Below are 21,078 nucleotides of genomic sequence, written 5' to 3' on the forward strand. Positions count from 1 at the left end.
TAATGAAATATGCATTTAAAGGGTTAAAATCCTGAAAATGATTGAATGTTTGGTAGTTTTGAGTACGTTAGAAGTTGTTTAAGTGATTCATGAAAAAAAAAGTAGAAAGAAAATATTGATGTATGATGATTTAATAGCAGTTGTTATGGGCGTGTACATTTTTGCCACGAAGGGGTCGAAAGGTTGAAAATTCGAGGAGGGCACAAGGGTTAAGAATGTTTTGTTATGTTGATATAAATATTCCTATTATTCTTATTTTTTTGTATTTTACTGTCAAAAAACCCCATAAAGTATTCTAGTTCTGATTAATGAAGGAAGGACAAGTATGCAGCTTGAGAGAAAGTTGCTTGACTTACACATAAATGATGACATTTCAGTCGATGCTTTTCATGATATATTCACATGTTACCTTGTTCTGTGTGTAGCTGGTACACTGGGCCAGTCAGCAGCAGGATCAGGATGAGAAGATGGCTGGCTGTGTGTTTCCAATGGGACCAGAGAGCTTTCAGCGCTTCACGCCGGACTCCCTGGCGGCCATCGAGCAGCGCATCGCCCAGGAGCGGGCACGACGCAACAAACACTACCAGGAGGTACGTACACACACACACACACACACACACACACACACACACACACACACACACACACACACACACACACACACACACACACACACACACACACACACACACACACACACACACACACACACACACGACAAACAAGAAATACAACTGAGGGAAATAAAGAAGGAAGTAGAGAAGGGAAGAGAAGGAGGAGGTACATGACAAAAGGAGGTAGGAGGTAGGGGAGGAAAGAAAAAGGTAATGAAGTCAATGAGGGAATAAGAAGGTGGGCAAGGAAGAAAGGGTAAAGGAGAGGTGATTGAAGGAAATAACAAAGGGAAGTAGAGGAGGGAAGGGAAGAAGGAGGCCAAGAAGGAAAGCAGCAGGTAGATGAGGAAAGAAAGAGGTGAGGAAGGGAATGAGGAGGTACATAAGGAAAAGAGGAGGTATTATTATTTGTATTAAAACCTGACTAAAATGAGGAGTTCTGCACCTCTGTAGGCAGATGTGAGAACTGTTTGAGGGGTGGTGATGATCTCTGTGTTTGTGTGTGTGTGTGTGTGTGTTTGTGTGTGTGTGTGTGTTTGTGTGTAGGACCTGGGTGACGTGGTGCTCCCCCGGCGCCGGCCCGACCTGGAGGCAGGGAAACAGCTGCCGCGAATCTTTGCCGACATCCCGTCTCATCTGGTTGGCGTTCCCCTGGAGGACATCGACCAGTACTACTTCAAAGGCAAGAGGGTAGGTGACCCAGTGAGAGTGTGTGTGTGTGTTTGTTTGGAAGTACCCCGTCTTTCCTTTTGGAGAATCCCTGGAAGATAAATCGACTCTTTGGCAGCCTACTTCACCGAAGAGCAGAGAACAGGCAAGCTAGTAAAAGCTATAGAGAAATATGTTCTTGCTGCATCTTAGCTTTTTGCACATATTTTAAAAGATGGTAATATTCAAACATTTTGCACCCTGTTTTTTTATTTACTAATTTATATGTTTTGTTTATTTTTCATGTATAATTTATTCTATTATTATTATTGTTATTATTATTAATAATAATGTATCTAGTTAGTTAGATCGTTAGTTAATTAGACAATAAGTTAGACAGTTAGTTAGTTTGACAGTTAAACAGTAAGTTGCTCAAACTGAAATAAAAACTTTAAAAAAGCTGTTTTTCTGTCTCTCCTGCAGACCTTCATAGTCCTGAACAAAGGGAAGGCCATCTTCCGCTTCAATGCCACGTCCGCTCTCTACATCTTCAGTCCCTTCAACCCCATCCGCAGAATCTCCATCAAGATCCTGGTTCATTCATATCCTTCTTCTCTCACTGTTCTCTGCATGATGGTCTTCTGCTGGGGGGACCGTGTCTGCAGGGAGGGCAGAGGTTAGAGGTCAGATACAGAGCAGTGTGTGTTTGTGTGTGTGAGTGAGTGTTGGTGTGCGGCTGGGCCACCCTGACGGCTGTGTGTGTGATGATTTAAACATGATGCGTGCTCCATCTCTGCTGCATACAGAGTGTTGGCTTCTACTGTAGTGAAGTGGAAATTAGAACAACTTGCAATTTACTTAACGGAAATGGTTTTTTTTTACACTTAGTTACCTTTAACACTAAGAAATATATGATTTCTAAAACGATGCAGCCCTGTAATATTAATCTACCAAGTGGTACTGTATAGAAAGTATCTAAATCATCGTAAATCATACTTTTAACCATATATCAAAATATATCTGTTCAATAGTCTTGTTCTAAAACTGAAAGCTCCAAATGGCCCTTACACATATTCAAAAGTGATAAAAACAGATGAATTTAATACACAAATCAAACGTTTAGAATAAAAATGAATAATGAAAATGATAATGAAAAAATGTATTTAATAATAAAAAGCAAACAAAATAATTATAATAATACGGATGAGGATTAGGGCCACATGAAAAAAGTTCTGAGAAAAAAGTCAGAATTCTAAGATTTCTTCACCCTAATCCTCTTCCGTATTATAATAATAATGTTGTTGGATGATACAAAATATTTATTTAAGTTCATACTGGCTTTAGTCATTATATGTTTCTTGAATTTTTCGTTTTCTTGGTGCAGTATTACATGGTTATTAATGGTTAATTAATGTGTAGTGACCCATTCCATACATCTGAACTCCATTACATTAACCTGATTACCTTCAGCTGGCATGACGATCAATGAATTGCTTTAATGGCAAACATAATAAATACACTGACAAATGAGAAGTTGTGAGAAGTTATCTTCCTGAATTTCCATCATAAAAAAGGCAAGTAGCCAAAAGAGAAGAGGTTATTAGAGGTTGTGAGAAAAGATGATGTGAAATTAACGTATTTTCTCCCTCCATTAATTGAGGATTCTAATGCAGTCAAGAAGGTATTAGAGTGATTTTGATCACAATACATTAATTGCATTGATTATACTGTAGGTTACATAACATTCATCACACATTTGAATACTTACATAAGGTATACACTTATCATACACTTTGATATCAGACTGTTTAATGACCATGTGGCTGATTTCAAATTGATAAAAACTTAACCAGGTTGCAGGGTACAGTACACATTTCTAGAAAACGTTTACTGATGCTGGATAAAAAAAATCAAATCATATAAGACTCAGCAAAACATCTGCAATACCATTTCCCAGCAACACAGATCTTTATCATTAGCAACAACAATCTTTATCAATCATCATTACAATTTTATGCTAGATTTAAATACATTTTGAATATCATTTTTGCTTTAAATTGTCAATTTTACACCTGCTCCTATAGCAGAATGCTGTCCAGGCATATTTAGAGGTGACGGTGTGTTTACCAATCATGTAAACTGTCTGTGTGTGTGTGTCTGTGTGTGTGTGTGTGTGTGTGTGTGTGTGTGTGTGTGTGTGTGTGTGTGTGTGTGTGTCTAAGGGCTCATCCCGTCGGTCGTATTTCTGAGTCAGATATCATCTTGAGCTGTCTGGACAGCTATAAACATGACCAGTAAATATTTCCTATCAAGGTGGCCCCTGCACACACCACACACCCACACAGACATGCACGCAAACACACACACACTCAGAATTTCCACCCGTGAACTTTGACCAACTGCCTCTTACAGGTATGTTTGTTGTGTTTTTCACACACCTGTTGGTCAATTACATAACATATTCATTCGATTGAATGTGTTAGAAGACTGATATCTGGTGGAAGATTTTGAATAATTACAGTTTCTTCAAATGCATATGAAAACATACATGGGTTTATACTAGGGTGCATTTATTGTGATCCGAGTAAAATAAGTTGGTTGTCTGGCCCAAGGTCTTTATCAAGGTTATCATCTTTTCGCATGTGATTTAATCTCTTTTGTTTAAGCTTTATTTCCAAAACGTCCCTTAAAAGTGTGCAATGGCATTGATGCATAACGTGCAGTGAGAAGAAATAAGTGCAGAAAACCTTAAAAGTGGTGGAAATTGAGGCATGGTATTATTTAAAAATTGGACCCTTTCTCTAGAATGAGAATTTTTTTATGTGATAATTGAGCCTTTTTGAGTCAGTGTGCCCTCTGGATTAAAGTGATTTGCTTCCACTTCACACTCATATTACTAAATCATTTTCAAAATAAGACTCTTAAATGAAGCCTCTGAATGTTATTTTATACGACAGCTTCTATTCTCATATTGAAATGTTTTAATGTACTTTTGTACGCTTTCTTGTCTAGTCAAGTTTTTTTTTTACCTCAATGTCAAATATGATCTAAAATACGGCCATTAAAAACTTTTTATCAGAAGATCACGTGTGAAGAGATCAAAGTGACATTAGTTTCCAGATTAAAAGAAAATGTAAGGTAATATAAAATAAAGCCTTAATAATCTCTCTTAGGAAATACAGGAGTCAAAGCAGCAATAAGAAACACATTGATTATAAGAATTTTAAAAAGTATAAAAAAGGAGTAGGTACAACACATGAATGGTGAATGTAAATAAATGTATTTATATACGTCTATAGGTTAGGATTATTGCCAGTCGCCCCGTCCCACGCTACGCCGGCGTCCTGACAGATATGACCTCACACCCAAAACTCAACACCAGCCCCCCTTCATATCTCTCCCCTCCCTCCCCCCTCACATCACACTCGTCTATTTTTACCGGGGGAGGCGGCGGGTGTTGAGAGACGTCGAACGGTGGACACGCTGCTGTTTTCGGGGGATAAGAGGGGGGAGAGGTCGCCGCGGAGGTGTGGCGCTGCTGATGTATGTGTGTGTTTGAGTGTGTGTGGTCAAAACAAAACTTAGGACAAGTGTGTGTCGTTGTAAGGGTACAAGCTGCAGTGGTGAAGTGGAGTTTTAGTGTGTGTGTGAGTGTTTTTATAAGTGTGTGTGAGATCAAGTGTTTGTTGGATTCATGCCCGACCACAGTGGCGCCACCATGACAAGCCGGGGTGTGAGGTGGACACACACACACAGACGTTGTTAACTGGAATATGTACAATACATATGCACATATGTTTCATTAGGCAAGAAAGAATAATAACACGAGGAGAGTGAAATAGAGTAAAAAGAGTAAAATAACTAAAATAAAATATACAAAATAAATGAAATAATGATTAAATATAAAAGATCTAATATATTATATATTCTAATATAGTAAAATATAATTAAATAAAAAACTTTAAATAATAATTTAAAATATAAGTAAAACAGAGTACAATTATGAGATGAGAGGAGGGTAGAAGAACAAACACACGCACACTTGAAAACAAATTGCAATTGTGTGTTTTCTCTGTAGGTAATCAGTATTAACACCACCTGTCTGTTCTAACAGAAAACACTATTTGACTACATATCCCATGGGGCTTTGCTTCTGGAGGACACCCCTTTGACTTTGTTTCCCTTGAGGCATTGCTCCAGGAACACGTTAATCACCAGCTGCGTCTCCTGGTTTAAAAACATTGTGTAAGCACTACAGCTTTGGCACAAGATTATTGACCTTTTGTTTTTTTACATCAAGAGTTATTTATAAGTCGAGAGAAGTCCAAGAGAAGTGGATTACATTAATGTAATGACAAATAAAGATGATTAACAATCATGTAAACAATAGCTATTCTCTAATCAGATTCTCATGCCCAGGAGGCATTAAGGAGAAGTTTTGATTTAATTGATATGCAAACTATAATAGAATTGTAAGTTCTGTTACTAGTTACTTTAATGTGTTTCAAACTGTCTGCAGCAAATGTTGGGAAACTACATGCAATAAACAAAATACACATTTACTTCCTTCAGTTTAATTATATAACATATAGAAAACCTTGCATTATTTATAGATTGAAATACATATTACACTAATATCTGAAGTTTTTCCTTGTACGATGTGAGGGTCTAAGGACAGAGGGTCTAAGGACAGAGGGTGTCGTATTGTCATACTGATATTCTGTACAAACTGTAAAGTCCACTGAGACAAATGTAACATTTGTGATATTGGGCTATATAAATAAACATTGATTGATTGATTGATATCTGTTGGCTCAGTATCCCATGATTAACTAGAGAATGCAATTCCTGAAGAAATTGCTAGTGGGAATGCTTTATGCTGAAAAGCTGACGCTAAACTGCTATGCTGAAATGTAATGTGTAAGAAGAAAGTGAATCATTTAGATTAAAATGAAATGTGTAAGAAGAAAGTGAAGAATTTAGATTAAAATGAAATGTGTAAGAAGAAAGTGAAGAATTTAGATTGAAATGATACATGAACACGGGGCTTGAATGTGTGATGAGAGAAGAAAAGAAAGTAAAAAGGCTTGGAAAAGGAGCAGAATATTTGAACTGCAAACTTCTGAACTAACTTGATGGCGAATGATCTGTCACCATGGCAACGGCATTTGATGACACCCCATAATACGCTTAGATGCGTTGATGGCTGCATCGTTAACAAACCTGTGAAGTTTTGGGGCGTTTGGAGTATTTTCACTGAAGTTATGAGAAAGCCGTGTTTCATGGCGAGCATTGTGTTGCCATGGCAACGGCATTTGAAGAAATCTCAAAAGTGTCCCGTAGATGTCTTCACGGCTGGACTGTTAGCACACATGTGAAGTTTGAGCACTTTTTGAACATTTTCATAGGAGTTATAGCAACATCATGTTTTATGGCGAGGGATGGAAATGGCATATGGTGAGATCTCAGAGTTGGCGTAGAGCTGTGGAGGCATGGACCGGTGATATACAAGTGAAGATTGGGGGACGATTGGACCGTGTCCATTGGACTTATAGCGACATCATGTTTTATGGCGAGGGATGCGTTTCCATGGAAACGGCATATGGTGAGATCTCAGAGTTGGCGTAGAGCTGTGGAGGCATGGACCGGTGATATACAAGTGAAGATTGGGGGACGATTGGACCGTGTCCATTGGACTTATAGCGACATCATGTTTTATGGCGAGGGATGCGTTTCCATGGAAACGGCATATGGTGAGATCTCAGATTTGGCGTAGAGCTGTTGAGGCATGGACCGGTGATATACAAGTGAAGATTGGGGGACGATTGGACCGTGTCCATTGGACTTACAGCCTCATCGTGTTTCATGGCGAGTGGTCTGTCGCCATGGCAACGGCATTTCATGACACCCCATACTACGCTTAGATGCATTGATGGCTGCATCGTTATCAAACCTGTGAAGTTCTGGGCTGTTTGGAGTATTTTCACTGAAGCTATGAGAAAACCATGTTTCAAGGCGAGCATTGTGTTGCCATGGCAACGGCATTTGGAGAAATCTCAAAACTGTCCAGAAGATGTCTTCACAGCTGGACTGTTGAAGTCTGCTGCATGGCAGTTGGAGTTATGACATCATCGTGTTCCATTGCACAGGTGTTTATAGTTGAGCTAACGAGGTGCCTAGACTTCAAAGGCTTCATTGTTCTGAATGAGAGATGAACCTCTTACATGTGAACGTTTTGTGGAAGAACCGTAACAGATATCTGTGAAATCTCAAAACGTGAAGCATGTCAAGGAAGTTGAGTATCTGAAGTGTAATTTTTGTGTAGTTTTGGGTTAATAATGTGGCCTTTTTGGCAGTTTAACTAAAGGTGTGCGGCTGCTACCGTGAGGAAATATCTGCCTGAAATTACAATGGGCTTCAATGGAGGAATGTTGAACGTTTTTGTCACTTCATGCCCTCAAGAGGCATTTTGTTGGATTATTTTTTGCTTAATTATTTGTCATTTTTCAAGCTACGAGATGTTTTCCTACGTTTATCATGATAAATTATGTCTCAGGAATGTAGGGTTTGGGAATTATGGCAGTTTAAAAAAAATATATGAAGGCAAATTTCAAGATTTCTCACCCTCTAGCTGTGACATCACGCACTCTAGTTAATGTTAAAATGTGAAGAAAACCTCGAAAACAAGGTCTGAACAAATGTTAATATCTCTAAAAGTAAGAATCAGATTTAAAAGTTGTTTCACACGAATAATGTCAGAAAGATTTGTAACATTTGAAAGTTGGAATGAGGTTTCTGAGTGAAAGTATGAATGAACAGTTAGCAGTTGAAGTCGCATGAAGATTTGTTGAAGTCTGAAGATTTCCTCCATTGACTTCAATGTTAAAAATGTGATGTATTATGGGATGTATCTCTGGAATTATGAAAGTTATGAATGAGAAAAGTAATAGCCATCGATTCCCGACCGAGCTGAACGTTTTGATGTTTGAACGGAGTTTCTGCGATGTTCAATGCGGGAGAAGAAGAGGGCCAAAATACCGGCGGAATAATAAACTTTTCGTCCGTAGAATAACAGTAAAGAGAATATGAACCAACTCAATTAATGATAACATAATTGGCATTTTGATCAGTCATGAAAATATTTGATACATTTGAGGCTTAGAGTGAACACAAAATGACTCGGGATACTATTCTTTCGAAATAAGAGCATTGGTTACAGTGTTGGTTTTAATTAGAACAGAAAAGTAATTCAATGCTCAGAAAGAGAAAATATTGAGTGATGGAGGTGAGGGAGATATGGAAAGAGGGAGGAAGATCCCGCGGAGGGTGTGGGAGGTGTAATTACATTACTGGTATGGTGGCCTGGGAGGGCCATAACAGCAGGTCTGTCATTACAGCGTAATTATCTCCCGGCGGCACGGGGGGACGTTTGCGTTGTTTGTCAATCGCTAACCCTGTTACCTCGCCATCATTACAGCCGGCACTCAATCAACAATTACCCCGCGGCTCGAACAACTTTCAGCTGGAGTTTGGAGTGTGTTCCTGCTGCCAAATTACAATAATTAAGATTCATTTATAACTTTGATTGACATCAGAGCGAGGGCTCTCCCACCTCATGTGTGTGAAGGTGATACTTAACATGTAGCGCTGCCTTCTGACACTTTGAAAAAGTTACCGCGTCACAATACATGATCCATAAAGCACTTCATCTACACCAGGGCCCTCAAATCATTTGGTAACCTCAGATCTGACTTTCTCACAATTTGAAAAAATGTGAGAAACCAGAATTAAGGTCTTGTGCTTTTATGCCTCCTTCTTCCCACGTTGCTAAGGTAAAGGCGGCTAATGTTCGATAAGACATCTGTTGGCAAGCCCTTTCAACATGTTCATAAAAACATTGACTTCCATACGAGGGAACAGGAAGTGCTAAAATGTTGACTCATCACAGGGTTTAGGTCTCATTCCTTCAACACTCTATATAGGTCATATACAGTAGGGGAAATTATAATTAGTGAAGTTCTTGAGTTAAAAAAACTTTTTTCTAAGCTTTTCTGGGATATCACATTTACAAAAATGGTTTATTATCCCAATTAACCACAAATTATTATTATCATTATTATTATTATAAGAAACAACTACTTGCAGCAAGGATTTGTATCTCTTTAAGATCTTGCATGTAAGTTTATTAAAAATGACTCAAATGTACTTTTAAACATATTAATGATGAGGATTATTATTAATATTTTTGAAAGTATCTGAATCACTTTATCCAGAGGGTACACTTAATCCAAAACATCATATCAAATAAAGTAATGTAATAATGTAGAAAAAGGGTTTTATTTTAAAACAATACTTATAGTAAAATGTACCACAATCTTCATCCATTTTAAGTTCACTTCCCTTTATTTCTTCCCTGCGGACATTGTGCATGCTGTTAATGGCATATTCATTTGCTTTATTGGATTTGGTATTCGGACATGCATGTGGAAAAGACACACAGTTCACTTCCTCTCTATGAAGCCTCTAATGGGAAATCAGATAGAAATATCTCAAATCAAAAGGAAGCACATGTAAAATCCCTTCAAAGGCAGATGTTTCTACACTTCCATTATTATATAACATTTAGCTGACACTCACTGAGGGAAGAAGTCCTAAAAGCTTCGCCAACGTTACACTGAGGACATTTACATTTTTACATTTGACTCTCTGCTCTTTTCCGCAGTGAGTAAGAGCGTTTATCACAGAAAAGAACACTAAATTGACTTTCTAATTATCTTTCTGGCACTTCTCTGCTAAACTCCACAGACCTGCGAGCCAACAAGCTGTAAAAACTATTTTTCACTCAACAATGTTTTTATTTCTGGGCAACAGAGTCAGAAACCTTAATGGAAGAAGTCACATGTACTTGCCTTTTATTCAAATTTCATAAAAGCAGATACAAACACAACTTGTATTTATTTATGGTTGTCAAATTACAAGTTCATTCATTATAATATCTAATCTTTAGTTAAACCTAATTCAGAATCTGAATACTTTATGTATCCTGAGGGAAATTAGATTTTGTTATTCCATTTTAGACCAAAATAAAATATAAAATATATTGAATATTAAACAAACATGAGAAGTTAAGTTAATAATGAGCCATACAATAAAGTTAAAGCAACATGTTCAATAAAAGAGTGAAATATAAATGAATCAAGGACACAGTGTTTCATAGCTGCAAACATGACGTGCCTTTGCAAAATGACCAGGCTTTTTCCCCAAATTAGGAACAAATTCATAATGCAGATGATGTTTCTTTTTATTTCTATCATGAACATGTATGATATAAATAGTTTTTTCTTCCTTGACCTGCTTCACATTATTCAGTCTGTTCATCATGTGCACCATCCTGACCAACTGCTGCTTCATGGCCATGTCAGAACCGGCGTACTGGGCCAAGTACCTGGAGTAAGTACACCTGCCTGCCTGCCTGTGTCTGTCTGCCTGTCTGACCGTCTGGAAATCAATGTCAAAGCTAATTTTGGTCTAATGCCTTTTTTTCAATTTTGTGAATGCACCAAATTCGTTTTTAATGGGAGTAAAGTCGCAACAAATGTTTTTTCAGCAGCCGTTTTCACTCTTGTTCATACTGTGACGATCAAGATTTAGCCAGTCTCACTTTTAGTATATGAAGATTTTCCATCTTTTTGTCACTGTTGCTAACAAACTGTTTTTAGTTTTTCCATTGACATTACATTGCATTTAGCTGACACTTTTATCCAAAGCGACTTACAATAAGAAACTTGAAGAAAACAGAATCATAAGTACATCAGGTTTCATAGAGCCAAAACATTTCAAGTGCTACTCATCTGGCTTTAGATAAGCCAGTCCTTTATTAGTATATAAGTGCTTTGTTAGTAATTGTATTGCTCGAAGTGGAGTCGAAAGAGATGAGCTTTATACTATCATCATCATGCTAGCACTCAGATGTTACGGTGAGTGAAGCAAGCAGGACCCAAATGCAGATAACGCTGAAAAAAGCCTTTATTTCAAGGATAAAATAAAAATAACTTGGACAAAACAGAACTCTCACCGGTGAACTCAGTCACAAACAAAGACGAACCAACACTGAACACAGGAAGAGACTAAATACAGGGAGGGGTAATCACAGGACGAGAAACAGCCGGGCAGGGGAGGAGAAACACAAGGGCCACAGGTGAACACAATCAGACAATTAGACACACCAGGGAAACTAACGACAGGAGGAAAAACACAGAGAGAGAGACCAGACAATAAACAAGGAGGAAAACATGACAGGGAGAACCGAACAGCAAAATAAACACAAATCTAGAACAAACAAAACTAAAAACGTGGGAAAGTCTAAATCATGCTTCATGTAGGGTTAGTTTTTCACAAGACATTTCCTCTCTGTGACGTGCCTCCTTCCTCGCTGTCTGTCTCTACGCTTCACTTCCTGTCCGTTCAAACTTGTTTCTGGGGACAAAATAAATAAGTCAAGGATTTCTGGTGGAGAGTTCTGCTCATTTTATGAATATATTTATTGGCTTCTTCTTGTCTTTTTTGACTCCCTCTTTTCTTGTCTTTATTCTTCTTTTTCTAACTTTTCATCCCTAACATTTGTCATTTCCCTCTCCACCTGTTTCCTCTTTGTTTCCTGTCTACTTCCTCTTTTACTTCAAACATCTCATCTTAACGTTTTACTCCCTGTTGCGTCCTCTTCTCTTGTTCCTGTCTTCTTCCTCTCTACATTCTCATCTATTATATATATATATTTTTGTATTCTCTTCCACCTTTCTGACCTTAAATCCCCTCTGGCTTCCACTTTCTCATTCTCTTTTACTTCCTCATCTCACTCTACCTCCTTTTCCACTTTATTTGCTATTCTACCATTCCTCATTTTCCTTTCCGTCTAAATCCTCTTCCCTAACAAATATGTCACTTCCCATTTCTATCTCCGTCTTTACCACCTTCCTGTTTTCACTCCCCTCCAGGTACACCTTCACAGGTATCTACACCTTCGAGTCGTTGATAAAGATCTTGGCGAGGGGGTTCTGCGTGGGGCCCTTCACCTTCCTGAGGGACCCCTGGAACTGGCTCGATTTCAGCGTCATTGTCATGGCGTGAGTCAAGCTCACACACACACACACACACACACACACACACACACACACACACACACACACACACACACACACACACACACACACACACACACACACACACTCAATACTACACAAACTCTTGACTTCTCATTCACTCCAATGACAAGTGTTTTAGGCCCAATCCCAAACCACTCCCTCGACCCATCCCCTCCGTGATGGAGTGAACTCCGTCTGTAGCCACACTCGCAGCTCAACGAGGCTCCCTCCTGTCAGATGGAGGGAGTAAATACAGCAGCAAGCTTTGGGACGGCCTCCCCTCTCTCCGGCAGAAACAGGAAATGCCGTAACTGTATGTAACAACGGTTTCAAATCAGCATCTCTTAGACAAAAAGTTTAAATGAATAACTCAAATAAAACTCCAAACATCTTTCATTGTGTTTCAAAGCTCTTTTAGTTTTAAACCTGATGTTTATAAGCTTCTTAGTTTTTGCAACGGTCTGTAAATATACACAACTTTATAATAAAATGTACACATTTACCTTTTTCTAGACTAAACACAGGTTTGATCCTCAGTTAAAAACATATGAGGTTATCATGAGGTTGTTAACATCGCAGTTTATCAGTGGATGTTTGCTGGAACTACTTGTAAACAGCGTGTTTCCTGACGGACACACACAGCGTTGACTCCGGTCAGGTAGAGACCGGTCTCAAGTCAGCACTGCTGCAGACTCGCTGTTTGAGGGCTTGATAGCCCACTCCCCCTCCACACTCGTTGCTTTGGAACAGCCCTCAATATGGCGGACCCTCCGCGTGAACGCGCAAACGGAGGGGTAGGGTGTAGGGGTAGGGGTAGGGTGTAGGGGGCGGTTTGGGAATGGGCCTAAGTGTGCTTCCTCAATCTCTGTCATGCGATTAGAGATGGAGAATATCTGTTTTAGATTATTTTTAAATACAAAAAAACCTACGTGAAATGAAAAAGCACTGTGTTGGTCAAAAACAAATACTACATATATTGTGTATAAAATCGTTTAATCCAAAGTACAACTAAAATTGGCAAGGCAGTCTAACTACAGAAAATGTCTCTCATAAACATTAATACTTAAAAAATGGTTGGATCTTAAAAAAGTCAAAAATGCTGTTCTCACTCAATGATATTTGTTTGTTTTTGTTTGTTGAGTATTATTTGGCCGATTTTTATTTAGGTATCATCCATACAAATTGTTACCTACACTGAACAAAAATATAAATGCAATACTTTTGTTTTTGCTCCCAAATTTCATGAGATGAACTCAAAGATCTAAAACATTTTCTATATACACAAAATAACCATTTCTCTCAAATATTGTTCACAAATTTGAAAAAATCTGTGATAGTGAGCACTTCTCCTTTGCAGAGATAATCCATCCCACCTCACAAGTGTGGCATATCAAGATGCTGATTAGACAGCATGATTATTGCACAGGTGTGCCTTAGGCTGGCCACAATAAAAGGCCACTCTGAAACGTGCAGTTTTGCTTTATTGGGGGGGTCTGGGGGGGTCCGAAAACCAGTCAGTATCTGGTGTGACCACCATTTGCCTCACGCAGTGCAACACATCTTCGCATAGAGTTGATCAGGTTGTTGATTGTGGCCTGTGGAATGTTGGTCCACTCCTCTTCAATGGCTGTGCGAAGTTGCTGGATATTGGCAGGAACTGGAACACGCTGTCGTATACGCCGATCCAGAGCATCCCAAACATGCTCAATGGGTGACATATCCGGTGAGTATGCTGGCCATGCAAGAACTGGGATGTTTTCAGCCTCCAGGGATTGTGTACAGATCCTTGCAACATGGGGCCGTGCATTATCATGCTGCAACATGAGGTGATGGTCGTGGATGAATGGCACAACAATGGGCCTCAGGATCTCGTCACGGTATCTCTGTGCATTCACAATGCTATCAATAAAATGCACCTGTGTTCGTCGTCCATAACATACTCCTGCCCATACCATAACCCCACCACCACCATGGGCCACTCGATTCACAACATTGACATCAGAAAACCGCTCACACACACGACGCCACACACGCTGTCTGCCATCTGCCCTGAACAGTGACAACCGGGATTCATCCGTGAAGAGAACACCTCTCCAACGTGCCAGACGCCATCGAATGTGAACATTTGCCCACTCAAGTCGGTTACGACGATGAACCGGAGTCAGGTCGAGACCCCGATGAGGACGACGAGCATGCAGATGAGCTTCCCTGAGACGGTTTCTGACAGTTTGTGCAGAAATTCTTTGGTTATGCAAACCGATTGTTGCAGCAGCTGTCCGAGTGGCTGGTCTCAGACGATCTTGGAGGTGAACATGCTGGATGTGGAGGTCCTGGGCTGGTGTGGTTACACATGGTCTGCGGTTGTGAGGCTGGTTGGATGTACTGCCAAATTCTCTGAAACGCCTTTGGAGACGGCTTATGGTAGAGAAATTAACATTCAATTCACGGGCAACAGCTCTGGTGGACATTCCTGCTGTCAGCATGCCAATTGCACGCTCCCTCAAAACTTGCGACATCTGTGGCATTGTGCTGTGTGATAAAACTGAACATTTCAGAGTGGCCTTTTATTGTGGCCAGCCTAAGGCACACCTGTGCAATAATCATGCTGTCTAATCAGCATCTTGATATGCCACACCTGTGAGGTGGGATGGATTATCTCGGCAAAGGAGAAGTGCTCACTATGACAGATTTTTTCAGATTTGTGAACAATATTTGAGAGAAATGGTTATTTTGTGTGTATAGAAAATGTTTTAGATCTTTGAGTTCATCTCATGAAAAATGGGAGCAAAAACAAAAGTGTTGCATTTATATTTATGTTTAGTGTAATACATCATCACCATATTTCACAACATATTTTTATAACTTTCACTCCATTCTGTAAATGATCAGATTACAAGGTATTCACCCATATTTATGATTTCATGGTTACATATAATAATACTTGAGTTCAAAATATACATGGATATATTTATACTAGGAGAAAAAATTGAAATATTCAACAAGAAACAAAAATGGGCAAATAGGATCACTTAACTCATCGTTTTAATAGAAAATAAAAGGTTTTCTCTTAGTGACATGCATGCATTTTCCAAATTACATTTGAAAAAGAAAGCTAAAGGCTCAACATCAATTCACTGAGCACATTAATGACTGATTTTAGGAAACAAAACTAAATAAATCATGCATACAAATTGGTGCAAAATGCCTCTTGATTAAGTCAAAATGAATGGCTGACGTTTTTTATATTTAGTTCTTAACATACAGTACATTCAACACTTCTGAGGGGAGCAATTACGCAACATGAGCTGCTGGAAGGCTTTTAATGTGAAACATCTGTGCAGGAAACGAGCTGCAGAGCAGAAACGCAGTGTAATATATCAGAGGGCAGGACACTCCTGTGTTGTAGTGATGGGATTATGGCTGAGGAATTAAATATAAAGACTAATAGATGGCGGTCTCTGCAGCGGGGGGTTGACGTCAGAGTGTTTGTTAAATTCTGACACTTCTGCAAAGTCAGGAGAAACCGCAGAAGTTTGTCTCATTGTGCTGTCAGTCCGAAAGAAAACTTCAGCCGTTGTATTTCACTTATAAACTTTATAAGTCCGAGCTGGCAAAATAAGCCTCGCTGTGATCAAAGTACATATTTATTTTCTATATTGTTGACATTTATCAACGTAATGCACGTCAGAAAGATTACTTTTCACTAGATTTTTCTACAAATCTGGACATATACTCTTAATCTTATATTTGTCCAAATTATAACTTTTCTGGTTCCAAAGTGTCAGTGTATTGATCAAAGTTTGGTCACTTTCTGTTGAGTAATTGGAGTTAAACAGTACCGTGACCTCGTGGGATTTGAACCCGGTTAAACCCGCTCTCCTTCAATTAAATCTTTTTTTTTGGCAGGGTGTCCTGTGTGGGCGGAGGTTTGATGGGTGTAGTTTGACCCTCCATTAAAAACGCACCTCCCCGGGGGGGTTGACGATGCAGTTTGAAGATTTATTGGCCCCTGTTTAATTACAACACAATCATTTCGGCTGCAACACTCACATTTCAGAGCATCCTTGAATGCACCACTACTCTTAACTCTAAAATCTTGGTGGTACAATCTGGAAGATCGAAGTCCTCAGGACTGAGTTTGAGAGAAAAATGTCACCAAAAATAGTCCTTTGAATAATGACTCTTTATATATATATATAGTTAAAATGACTCTTACAAGTATATATTTCTTGCTTTTACTTCTGAAGATTTGTTTTTAATATTGCCTCCCATGAGTTTAATCATCTCTATATGTATACTTTTATAGACATTAAAGTATAGATGATAAAATGCATACTTTCCTTTTAGTGCCATTGTTTACCCTGAAACTTCCTCAAAGGATTACCTTTCCTAAAATGCCTTTCATGCAGTCACCTGACGAGGGCTGTGCATTTATTATTTTTATTTTGATCCATAAAAACAAAACTCAAGACTCAAAATTAAACCCACTTTACACAAAAAAAGCTTGATTTGAATCCAGACAGAAATCCAGATTCTGCAGCTCTGAGTGTTCCCTCTGCTGTTGACCCGTCGTAATGTCTCATAAAAAAAAGAGCGTGACCTGTCCACTCCGGTAATTGAGTGACTGATGGGAAATCACTGCCGTTAGGTTTGGTTAGCGATCAGGTGGCGATCAATCAGAGCGTTACGGAGTGGGTGGGGGAGGGGGGGGTCAGCGAGGGACGCCTGCGGGAAGATAAACGATCTCAATGAACCGATGGATCAATATTTGACCCGAGGCTGGGCTGCGGGGTTAGTGATGAAGCAGAGTCACCTCCACTAAGGGCCGCCTGCAAATCTAGAGTCCTGATGGTGGTGAGGATGCAGAACCATAAAACCTACCACCTACAAAATCAGAGGGGAAACATGAGCTTCGCTGGCATTGTCCAAAAAATCAGTTCCTTTGTCCTTTTGTAACCACTTCCCTTCAGTTAAAAACACATTATGGGGTCACGGAAGGGTGTGAAGGAGAATTCATCAGGACTTACAAGAAGAGAATACACTGACACTGGGAGACGTCATAGTGATGAGACGGGGGATGTTATTGAGTCTGTAGATCCGTTATCACGTGTTATATCATACCACGTGTTCCCCATCAAATAGTGTAAGCCTCAAATTCTTTGTTTAAGGCCATTGTAAATCAAGACATTTCAAAAGTGAAACAAGTGGTGGATATTATTGTGAGGAATAACTTGTAAATGAAAGAGAAAAGCTCACAATGATTGCGAAAATAAATAAAATATTCTCTGAGTTCTAAATCACAAATGTATCAGAAAATAAATTAAGTGTTTACATCATTGTTATTTGATTTGAAACCTCTATAACTGTTAAAACACCCATAGTTCCACCTCACCTGGAATCAACCAATGCAAAGGCATCTTCGAGTGACTGTGAGAAAGGCATTCTGGGAAATTGAGTCTTCAAGACAGTTTTAGGAAAAGCAAAGGCACATTAAAGAGAAAAGTAAAGTGTTCTTTAAGTGCTCCTTACTTCATCTCCCATCTACTCATATTGTTCAGTCAGTAACACACACACACACACACACACACACACACACACACACACACACACACACACACAATGTCAGTAGGTGTGTGTCCTTGAACCAAGGGCCGTCCTGCGGTCAGATGGCTCTTAAGGAGGACAGGGACACATAAGTCACCTCTCTACACACACACACACACACACACACACACCACACACACACACACACACACACACACACACACACACACACACACACACACACACATACACATACACATACACATACACATACACACACACACACACACACACACACCAAGGATGGAGAACATGGTAAATGAGTGTGAGGTTGTACGAACCAAAACATATCACTAAAGTGCATGTATGGACAAACACACACACACAAACACACACACTCCGCCCCTGACACATCACCCCTCTGTGCCCGAGCTTTATTAAAACCAGAGTGATGGTCTATGAAAAGAGACACACACACACACACACACTAAATGTCTGATTGATGCTCTCCTCCCCTCCCACCGAGTCAGGATTCCCATGGAGACAGAGTAACACACACACACACAATCTGCCCCTGTGTTCCTGATGTAATGACATGTTAATGGCTACCATCACACACCACACTCGTCAGCCATTTTCACAGCATTAGAGGAACAACATTTTAAATCTTCTTAATAAAATCATCAATACATTTTTAAAAATATAGGGAAAAGCTTATTTTAGGGATGGCATAAGAATATTAAGTACATTTGCTGAAATACAAATAAAATGTACCAATTTTTTCTGATAGATTTCATAATTATATTTCAGATAAGATTTTTTAATGAATTCAATAATAATAATGTTTCGGTTTGGACTAAAATAATATTTTGAAGGTAATATTTTTGTAATTGTTACAAAGATTAATGAATGTGTTAGAGTAGAAATAATCTTTCGATTTTATTTAGTTTAGCGGACTAAAAGATGGAATTCCTTCATCTATGCGTTTAAACATTAATATTTTTTAGCTTTATATTGAAGATAGTTGCTTTAAGCCATTACAACACTTTTGGAAATAAATAAAATAGTTTCATATATCTTGAACAGATCAAATAAGTTGGATATGGAAAGGTGGGGAAAGCTTATTTTCCATTATTCAGCGATAACATATTGAGTAATTAATTTCAAAACACACATACTGACACACAATATGTTATTATTGAATATACAGTATGATAGTTTGTACAGTGCACATGTGTAATGTTTGAGCTACTTGAAAAAAAATAAGTATGTGAGTATGATACACTGGATTGGATTGAGATTTAAAAGTAGCCTAGGCTAAAAGATGGAACAAACATTACATGTTACATTAAATGAATGTAACCATTGTTGGTTACTTAAAATACTTTTCAGAATTTATGATTTTCTACGCTGGATTAAGATTTACAACCTCAGCAGAAACTTGGACAAAAAGTCCCGGGAACTTTGGGTGAAAACCGGGATATGGTCCCTTTTTATTGTTAAATATTAGACGGTGAATACAACTCTCTATACATGCAAACATTCACAAGGATCACAGATATCATGACGTTGATGGGCAAACCTGATAAAAAAGATAATATTACACCCGATTTCATAATTTCTGATTGTGGTAAATGTAAGCTGTTGGTGCTCTTCCTCCTCAGGGTAGTACTCTTGAACTTCCCGCAGTATTTTCAGACTTTGCTGTGTGTTTCTTCTTCTGTTGTGTGTGTACACCCCCCACACTGCAGGCTGTTAACAGAGTTTATCAAAGTAGGGAACCTGCAGGCGCTGCGAACCTTTAGAGTGCTGCGAGCGCTGAAAACTATCTCAGTCATCCCAGGTAAGCCTCACCTGCAGGGGGCGCCACGGACAGAAAACACTCGTCATCGTAACGTGAACGTCTTCTTCCTGTTCGTCCCATGTCTGCCCTGTCCCCGCCCACTTTCTACTCTCTGACCAACCAGGTGCCCAGGCTGTAGTCACCTGTCATGAACTGAAGAAAAGTAAGGAAGGAAAAGTCAGACAATTAAAAGCTGAACACATGTTCCTGAAACTGGAGATTTGTTTTAGATTCAAAGACAAAAAAATCAACTATACTACTTGCCTTTTAGAGTCAAGCTTTACTTATCAAAACAGTGACACAAAGCTAGACTTTTTAGGCTCTGTACCGTGAAAGGCTAACCTACTTTTCCTAAAAATAACTACTTTTTAAATGTAATTTCTCACTAAACTTTGAGTTCTATCGTACACATATTGTAAGTACAGTACTGTTCCCAAAACATAATGGTAAATTGCAGCCCTAATTCAACCCTAAAGATAAATAAACAACAAGACACTTATCTAAAGAAATATGTTGCACAGATTGAAACCACACATATTTGTTCTCTAGTTTGGCTCCATGTGACACTAGAGTTGACACTAAACTAAATCATTTGCAGAGATTTAAACTGTGAGTTTATCTCCAGTTTTCCTCCATGTGAGAAACTTCCTGTCTGACTTCCTCTTCCTCCACTCTCTTCCCCTCTCTGTCTCTCTTCATCTCTCCGTTCCACGTTGTTGCTCGGTGTGTCACCCTCTGTGTGTGTCTGTTTTTGTGCTTCTGTCTCCGGCGTGCTGCAGATATGTCACTGAGTTTGTGGACCTGGGTAATGTGTCAGCCTTACGGACGTTCAGGGTGCTGCGAGCGCTCAAAACCATCTCTGTCATCCCAGGTGAGGAAGCCAAGCGCAGGGGCGGGAACATTAAACATCAAACGCACCCCCCCCCCGGCCCGGGCCTGCAGGAAGATTAAACTCTCATCCTGCATACTACCTGCTGAACAAACCTGCTTTTTAAAATACATCTTTAATAAAGTACACAGAGGTAGTATGCAGAAAGAAATCTTTCTCATTATTAGTTGTGTGTGCACATCAGAGGCTCAGTTGACAGCGACAAAAACATATGCATTTACACAATAAGCAATGAGGTCTCATCTTGAGAAATCTAATATTGTAAAATATTTTAAGCAAATATTGGTAATACACAAATATAAATGATAAAGAGGAACAATTTTGTCACAATAAACATTTCTAAAATATACAGTTTTAATGAGTGACGCTTTATCTAAATATGAACCTCTTTGATTCAGG

The 21,078-nt window shown here is 39.0% G+C and overlaps 1 protein-coding gene across 1 annotated transcript in view; it reads left to right on the plus strand.

The window, feature by feature from the left end:
* The first annotated feature begins 431 nt into the window (after positions 1–431).
* LOC117544673 (sodium channel protein type 4 subunit alpha-like) overlaps positions 432–21,078 on the plus strand; it is a 145,055-nt gene continuing 124,408 nt past the window's right edge. Inside the window, 6 exon segments of the mRNA XM_034213940.1 lie at positions 432–590; positions 1,161–1,304; positions 1,746–1,864; positions 10,623–10,712; positions 12,257–12,385; positions 20,570–20,661. Of these exon segments, the coding sequence (XP_034069831.1) occupies positions 468–590; positions 1,161–1,304; positions 1,746–1,864; positions 10,623–10,712; positions 12,257–12,385; positions 20,570–20,661 (697 nt within the window). The 5' untranslated portion in view covers positions 432–467.

The sequence above is a fragment of the Gymnodraco acuticeps genome, unplaced genomic scaffold (genome assembly GCF_902827175.1).
Source record: "Gymnodraco acuticeps unplaced genomic scaffold, fGymAcu1.1, whole genome shotgun sequence".
Taxonomy (NCBI): Eukaryota; Metazoa; Chordata; class Actinopteri; order Perciformes; family Bathydraconidae; genus Gymnodraco; species Gymnodraco acuticeps.